Here is an 8,339-nt window from a genome sequence, read left to right on the forward strand (position 1 = left end):
AAGAAGGCAGCCTCCATCCAGCTGCATCAAGAGATTCAGACTCAGATTACAGCGTGGCAGATGATTTCAGACAGACAGATCTTGCATGGATGTGATCTACACTACCAGATAATGAGTCCAATGAAGAGTAATAGTCTCAGAAAAACTCTGCTGGAATCCAAATCTGTGTGTAGCACATCACCGCCGCTCACATCGTAGACAGATCAATGATGTTTCTGTCTGAGGTCTGTTTGCATTTATAACCATCTGCTTTGGTGCATCAGTGGCAGACATGTTTGGGTTTGGTACCATTAACCGTGCTGCCGGCAGCTTCCTGGCGTCTCGTCCGAAGGTAGTCTTAGTCAATTAGTCTAACCATCTGCACCAAGGAATATTTCTTCTGTGCTGTACAGGGTGCTAAATCAGGTCCCTCCAGGTCTTTACAAGACACTTTTTCCAGTATTTAAGACAAGTGTAAACCACCAGGCATGTTTATTTGCTTCATGAAGTGACAGTTAATTGTGCTGTTAGCAACACCCTCTGTTGTGAAATAATTGGTGCAGTGCTATGTGCTAAATTATGTAGACCTATTCCTCATTAATTCAATAGGAGTGCTTGCACTGTATGCAATTGCCAAACTGTTAACTAATTGCTGTTCTGGGTACTTCAGAGAGACAAGGGCCGGGCAATATTATGATATGTATCATCAAAAACTATATGAAATTGTCTATCACAAATATTTGTCTATTTAGTTTATATCACAATTTTGAAAAACCAGAGGCCCAACTGTGTTGCAGCAGTATTTACTTCATTTGGACGACGCTTTACATTCTGATCCTTGCACCTTGTGTTAATTTTGCACTAAAGATCTTAATGAAATGAGAAAATACTCAGTATTTTTCATTTGTCAAGTATTCACACAGGAGTATACAAAAATAGGCTATACCATGTGGTTTAATCATAAACTATTTATTTATTGAATTACCCAAAAACATGCTATATGATGATACATATCGTTATTTAGATAAGAAATTACCTATGTGTGGATCGAAGATAACAGAGAGCACTCATATGCTCAGACCTATCAGGTAAGGGATTCAAATCAGCAATTTTCTTGTCAACTATGTATCTATTCTCACAAGCAGGAAGTGTAGCTGTGTGTCGGACATCAATACTTTTTAACTTCAAAACAAAGTATTTATGGCATCTAGTGTTATAAACCGTCAAGACTGGAAAGTTGGCATTGAGCAATTAGTCAACATCTATTAAACAACAAAGTAAATACTGGGATTTTTAGAAAAAGAAACACTAAAAAATGTATTGTTTTGCTACTGGTACTAAAACACATATTAGCATTGGCACAAGTACTGAAAAATGCCAATCTATACCGAGCCCTAAAAGGAACAGGAGGTAATTATAGGGCTGATCCCAATAAACCCATTAGGCGAGTGACTGCAGCTTATTTATAACCCAAACACGAAAAGATTACATTTACACTGTGGTGGTTTTAAAAGGTGTGACGTACATGTAGCCACACACACACACAATATTTCATTGATGTACATAATGCTATATTGATTATTTAATGGGTTGTGACAGGAGTGAAATGAAAGAAAAACACTTTACAGCATTTAAGTGAATGAACCAATGAACTCTTCCTCACTTGTACATCTACTCAACATGGTAACCTTGATTTACTTTTAATATCAAAAAGCATCATCATCATTACATCTACTGACATGTTGTGGAAGGTGTATGAACGCGTCAGAAAAATCCGGATTCTCTCTGCTTACCTAATTTGTGGATTCCAGCCTCGCTCTCAGGCAACGTGTTGAACGCAGACACATGACTCAATACACAGTACATTTAATGGCCAAATTAAACTGGGTAATTAGCTCCTGCAAAACACGCAACGTGTAAAAACGACACCTAAGTTCCATTCCATCTCAATACGGAGTAGTCCAAAATGCAGTGTGATACTGTCCGTCCAGTAAAGCCTCCAGTGGAACCTGTTTGGACTCCTTAATATGATGTGTCCCTAGTTGAGCCGCAGTAAACCGGCGAACACGACCAGTCTCCATTAATTTTTCCAATTCGTTTTAACGCTGATGCTGTCAATACAACGTAACGTCTTCAGTCCCGCACCTGTTCTCCGACTGAACACTATGACGGTAAGAGGACAGGAGAGATGATATTCAGCACAATCTAACCTCGACTCAGACCGACCTTCAAAATGTCTCGTTTCTCCTCTCTGATTGGTTGAAAGCGTCGTCGCTCATGAAATCCTGTCGAAGTCATAAAAACCGTCACGGGCGTCTGGTAAACGTAGGCGCGTGCACCCGCACCGACCACCATAGGCAGGATAGCCTACTACTGCGAGTTTAGCGTAATACATGCATACCAATTTATTTTTCATTTAAATTTAAATTTTTATTTTTTATGTTTAAATGTCCCTGTAAGTGGCTTGAAAAAAAAAAAAAAAACATACAGGAGAAAGGGAAGGGAAACGATTAGCATTATATTAGGTTGTTGTTTTTGTTTTGGTTCGGGACTTCTTGCCAGGAAAGTATCCATGTCTCAAAACTCTTTTAATTGAATTGTACACATTTCGGTTTCTAGCTTTCAGAATTGTTTGCTTTAAGATTACGTTTTTGTATTCTTGATTGTCATAATGAGATAAATCCAGTAAATTAAGAGCATCTTAATATTTTCAATTTAGCTCGTCATTTAGCTAAGGTCAGCTACAATAACATCATATTCTGACCCTTTGGTCATCTCAAGATAAGAGTAAATGGCTTTGGGCCTCTCACTTGCTGTAAAAAAAAAAATCATGGAGTTTTTTTGTCAACAATAAATGTTTTACCATCATGAGGCATATAAAAAACCATGCAGTCTTCAAACTGTTGATGTTTGGTTCTCATTAGTTCATATAAGAAAAACAGGGAGTCAGAAGGTTGTAGTATACTGTAAAGTAATTTACAGTCAGGCAGAAATCGACACCACACAAGTTGGTGTACATGAAATTAAATTATCATATTCATGCTGTTGTCTACATCACAGCTGTTTAAGGCAGACCTTCAGAGAGTTATACTGAACAATGCTGCCATCTGCTGCTATTTATGAAAGACATTCAGTGTTGCATTGGCCTCTGGGCAATGTAGTACACAAAAATCTAAGCCTATTTAGTTAGCATTCAGCAGTTCATGATAACGCGGATGCACTGTCAACGAAGAACTGTCACAGACTGTAAACCACCTTTTTATTTGAAGCGCTCATTGTTAGTTCATTAAAATCAATTGTAATGCAATAGCTGACTAATACACTGTGCAGATATGTATGAACATACATTGTGTCCAAAGCAAACTAACAAAGTCTGCTGTTTACAAAGCCTCTACTAGATGTTGGCGCATGTCCTGGTTACTCTTAGTTCCAAAAAAGGGGTAAGACTTTATGCAGTTGGCTGGAACTTTAGTTAGAAATTTAAAAAACATAAAAACAACATTTGGGTGGTGAACACTTCCACTTGTTTTTATGTACAGTATAAGTCATAATTTTGGGTGAAATTATGTCTGATTATAATTTGTTTACCACCAACATCAAAGAATGACTTCAGCCTCTGATTGATGTCGAATAGCTTTTGTTTTACTTGTTCAGTATGGAAGACAGCAGTTGTTGCTTTCTTCTTCAGGACACTTTGACAGAGTAGTTAAACCAAAAATGTAAATATTACAATTAACAATGGCTGAATTTTATTTAGTTTCTTCAGTTTCCAGGTCCTGGAATGCACGCTGACTTACTGTCACACTGGCATGGCTTTCTGGGACACTTAAAATATAAAAGCTAAAAACCATATAAATAATGATGGGATTTATTGCTGGCTGTATATTGTTATTGCCTGCCTAAAACACTGGGAACTCCATACACATCAGGCTATATTCATGTTTGCATGAATACACACAAACCAACACATAGCAGGTTGCACACAGACAAATATACAGAACACAAACAAATCATAATGTAGCCTACTATTACAGAGATCTTCAACGGGGAGTCCGGGACCCCTAGTGGGTCCTCAGAGTTACTGCAGGGTGGCCACCAAATTATTGTTAATTGGGTTTATCTTTAACTAGAATGTCTCAAATCTAACCCAATTTATTATTATAAGTAAATATAAATCTGTCTATTTGTGAAGAAACACATTGGCTTAGTCATCCACAGATACAGTTATTCCTAAAGATCTAACGTTACTTTGCCACATTTAACAGTAAAAAGGTAAATGTGAAGTCTTTAGGCCACCCACATGTTGTTGTTGTTTTTGCATTAGGTTATGCAGTAGGGGGGCCTGATCCGTCTCCCTCTCAAGTCAGGGGTCCTTGGCTTAAAAAAAGATTGAAGACCCCTTTACCACTACATAGACCTAGGCTACTAAATGCTTTGGTGGACACTCATGACACGCGTGCAGTCTGGTCGTATGGTGGCGCTCTTGCTGTGTCGTCCTGCCACTTGAGCGCTTTAAAGCAGATATGCAGGTACTGGCTTTAACCGCGGGTTGGTGGATTCATTCCGCTGTGAATCTGGCTACAGACCACATGAAATCTCCAGTAATGCGATGCCAAAGCAGCTTGTTAAACTCCAGAAGTGCGCCACTACCTGTCTGATCTGACGGAACTTATTCAATTCAGCGCCTCCTCCTCCTCCTCCTCCTCCTCATCATCATCATCTTTACTTTTCACTTGAACACACCTTTCTCAGGGATTGTTTGTTCCAGGCGCGTGTTTCCCTCTCTGCTTCTCAGATCTTTCGCACTGAAAGTTAGATTCTTTTTAAAGTGGAAATGAATACCACCGGGTTCAACCGAACGGAGGGAGGACTGCTCAACACGACCGAGGAGTTATTTTGCTGCAACTTTTCCTCCGTGGTGACTGATAACGGCTTTGTGGCCGCCGCTCCGGATGAGAGGAGTCTCTTCGTCATGCGGGTGGTCCAGATAGCCGTCATGTGCGTTTTGTCCCTCACGGTGGTTTTTGGCATATTTTTCCTGGGTTGCAACCTTCTCATAAAGTCAGAAGGAATGATAAACTTTTTAGTGACGGACAGGAGACCGTCTAAAGAAACGGAGGCAGTTATTGTTGGAGCCTACTGACTGACGAGGACCTTTGTATTGAAACAGATCGGAAGTTCGGTGGAGACAGAATGAAGACAAATGCTATGATCAATTGCCTGAACAAGCCCCTGTTTTCATATTGGTATTTAGAAAAACCTCAAAGGTAATAACCCTGCTGGTGACTGCGGCTCACAGGTGTTCACCTTATTCCTTGTGGCTTTTAAATGCCAGCAAAGACGTACGCATCTTCAAGAGGTATGCGTTTTTAAGCCTCTTTGTTTAAAAGTATTCAATCGAGCACTGTTGTACTTTGGAGCACCGTGTGTCATGCGGCATCCTTTGTCAAGGAAGTGGCAAAGTATTCGCATTTGCTGCTTAAAACACCCTCTCATGTTGCTAATGCAAGGGAGAAATACATATTTAAACATGTACTAAATGTTGTATGTGTTTTTGCATACAATATGCAATCTATTAATCGGTGTATTTCTCCGGAATTTCATGGTGATAACTGTATGAGTGTCTACGTGGGCGGTGGAGAGAAAAAAAAAGCCCAACATGCCATGTATCCTGTTAATTGGAATAAATCTGTTCTGTAATTAAAGTTTTCCTCTTAATTAAAGTCTATTTTTCTTGAATATCGGTCCCCGCCAAGCCCTCTGCCAAAGGGATTTAGATTTCAGAAACTAACGACCTTAAGAGCTATTTAATTCAGATATTAGCCTATTGTGGTAATTATTAAAAAAAAACATGTTGATAAGACAAATGTAGGTTATTTGCTATTGAATCCAACAGGAAATTGGCAGTATTAGGAGCATGTATTTAATCAAACGGATATCAAGACGTGTGTTTTCTCTGGCATGCAGTGAGTGTTAAATGGAGAAGAAATGGCTTTCCACAAAAACATTTCCCCTCTCAATTCTCCATTAATAGTCAGTCAAAATGTTAATTTATCTAAATGAACTGAAAATCATTTTTCTTTAATCGACCCGAAAAAGGCACTCCCAAAATGCAACATTCCCCTTATCTGAGGGTGTTGTGTCTAAACGTTTTAAATCCCTTCTCCTTCCAGTCAAAGCATCTGTTGTGCATTACTCCTGGCTCACCTGGAAACCATGCTCCCCAGGGTGAAACCAGTAGCTTCAGAAATGACTTCTCTTGTCAACCCAGGGAGGATGAAACCCTCGCCCACCTGTTAAATCGCCCAAGTCTAGCTTTTTCTTAAAAAAAAAAAATAAATAAATAAAAGTCCTTCACCTCCCTTTCCCCCTCCTTCTGTTCTCCCTTCCATGTCCCGCTTATCAAGCCCTCATTCTGTCTGATGATCGATGGCTGCAGCTTGTCAAGTAACCCTAACTGCTGTCTCAGGTCACACACTTGATGTCGTCATGTTGGATTTGAAGAAATCAACCAAATCACAAATTGGAGGATGCAAAAAGATGTAAATTCATTCAAGTAGTCTAATGAGTAATATTTGAATTTCCACATTTTTTTAGTGGTGGGCAAAATCTATCACATGTACCTGGGGTGGACACAGTTGAAACAAGTCCTGTTCAAAATATATTAATATATAAATATAGTTAATACATGTTAGGTAAATTTTGCATAACAGTATAATATAATACAACACAGCATCAATGGCTTAAAAAAACACACTTGTATCAATACCTCTCTGGCACAGTCTCCTCTGTAACTCAAATAAACCTAACAAACACGGAAAAGTATTCATTGCGTGTCTACTGTACTGGATTATATTGCATTTTACAGATGTATTTATTGTGTCAAACCTTTAGGACTTTCAGTTAGGTCATTTTACTGTCCATTTGTTAAATTAATTTCAATCCCCTTTTTTCTTGCCTTATTCCTTATTCAAACATCCAACAGGAAAAAGGTTGCCATGATGCATGACATCTACGATCTATTGACGCATGATATTTTCACAGGTCCTTAACAGGTCCTGTCAAAGCGGATTAAAAATGGCAAGTAAAATTGATTCTATACAAGCATAAAATCAAACTGAATACACTCATGTATCGAGCTCTCACTGCCACCTAAACAAGCAGATACATTAAGTCTATGTGTGATGAGCTCATAGCTGTGCAATGTGTGTGCCTCATTTTCACATCTTCTGTAGTTATAACACATGGAATAACACATTACAAATGTAACCAATTATCTAAAATTCAGACTGATATAAATTAGATTCAGTTGGTAGTACAAAAAACAAATCTAAACCTAATATAAATCCGAAAAACATTTCTGGCTTTCTAAATTACCGAATAAAACCTAATTCCTAAAAACAAAATCATTAACTTGATTACATATGCTATGTTGCAGTGAGTATAGAAGAGTAAGAACAATTTTAACACAGTGCAAAAGGGAGAATTTCTTTCTATATGTCACACTACGATTCTCTCTGCTTTGTGTGATTGCTTTCATTAGAGGGGACCCAGAATAGCTCCCAGGAAAATGTTGAAGAGACAGTTTAATATCAAGCGGAGAACAATCTTCTTTCTGCAGCTGAACCATTGTTAGGTCATGCTGTGGTGTCTCATACACATTTATTCATTGAGACCTGATTCTGATCGATTTTAGAGAGCCTGTACGAGGGAAATGTAAAGTTGCAGATTAAAGTTAATACATTCTGTAGTCAGTTTCTTGATGGACAGTTGGTACTGCCAAATTAAAAATTGCACACACCTGTCTCACACCAATGTTCAGAGAGATTTAGGAGATATTAACAGCAAATAGTCATCTACGTAGACACCTGGCAGTCCTGCTATCAACAAACCGATAGTCCTCTGCAGGGCTCCTTCTCAGAGCAACTCATCCTCAGACATTCAGGAATTTAATTTTATTCTGCAATAAAACAAAAGACAGGGAAAACAAAACAAATGATTCAATTCAGAACTTTTGTTTGTGTGTACAGTGTGTTCTCACATTACTTCCCTTAGCAGAAAGTGTGATGGGACAAAAAAGAAAAACTAAATAATCACATTTTTATTGTGCAGCTGCAATCTGGGTAGAGAAACGTATCTCACCACTATAGCACAGGTCAAAATAGCATAACTGTACAATATATAAAGTTTACTGCATGTGTGCTGTGTTCAACTGTTAAAGCATCTGCAGGGTGTTGATTGTGGGCTAAAAGAGGCTTCAGGTCCTGGCTTACTCTCATGTGATTGGCTATCGAGCGGAGGTCCAGTCAATGAACTGGATAGTGAATAAAAGCTCCAAATAGCAGCAAGGCAGCTGCAAT

General features: G+C 38.6%; 2 protein-coding genes across 2 annotated transcripts in view; one reads left to right on the top strand and one right to left on the bottom strand.

Moving 5' to 3' along the window:
- galnt13 (polypeptide N-acetylgalactosaminyltransferase 13) overlaps positions 1 to 2,235 on the bottom strand; it is a 34,316-nt gene extending 32,081 nt beyond the window's left edge. The window contains exon 1 of the mRNA XM_032529938.1: positions 1,773 to 2,235. The gene's annotated coding sequence lies outside the window, so the exon portion shown is untranslated. The remainder of the gene's footprint in view (positions 1 to 1,772) is intronic.
- A 2,224-nt stretch (positions 2,236 to 4,459) lies between these two features.
- On the top strand, positions 4,460 to 5,697 carry rprma (reprimo, TP53 dependent G2 arrest mediator candidate a). The gene has a single exon (XM_032530237.1). The coding sequence runs from the start codon at positions 4,814 to 4,816 to the stop codon at positions 5,120 to 5,122; it is 309 nt and encodes a 102-aa protein (XP_032386128.1). The 5' UTR covers positions 4,460 to 4,813; the 3' UTR covers positions 5,123 to 5,697.
- Positions 5,698 to 8,339: the final 2,642 nt, after the last annotated feature.

Source organism: Etheostoma spectabile, chromosome 11 (genome assembly GCF_008692095.1).
Source record: "Etheostoma spectabile isolate EspeVRDwgs_2016 chromosome 11, UIUC_Espe_1.0, whole genome shotgun sequence".
Classification (NCBI taxonomy): Eukaryota; Metazoa; Chordata; class Actinopteri; order Perciformes; family Percidae; genus Etheostoma; species Etheostoma spectabile.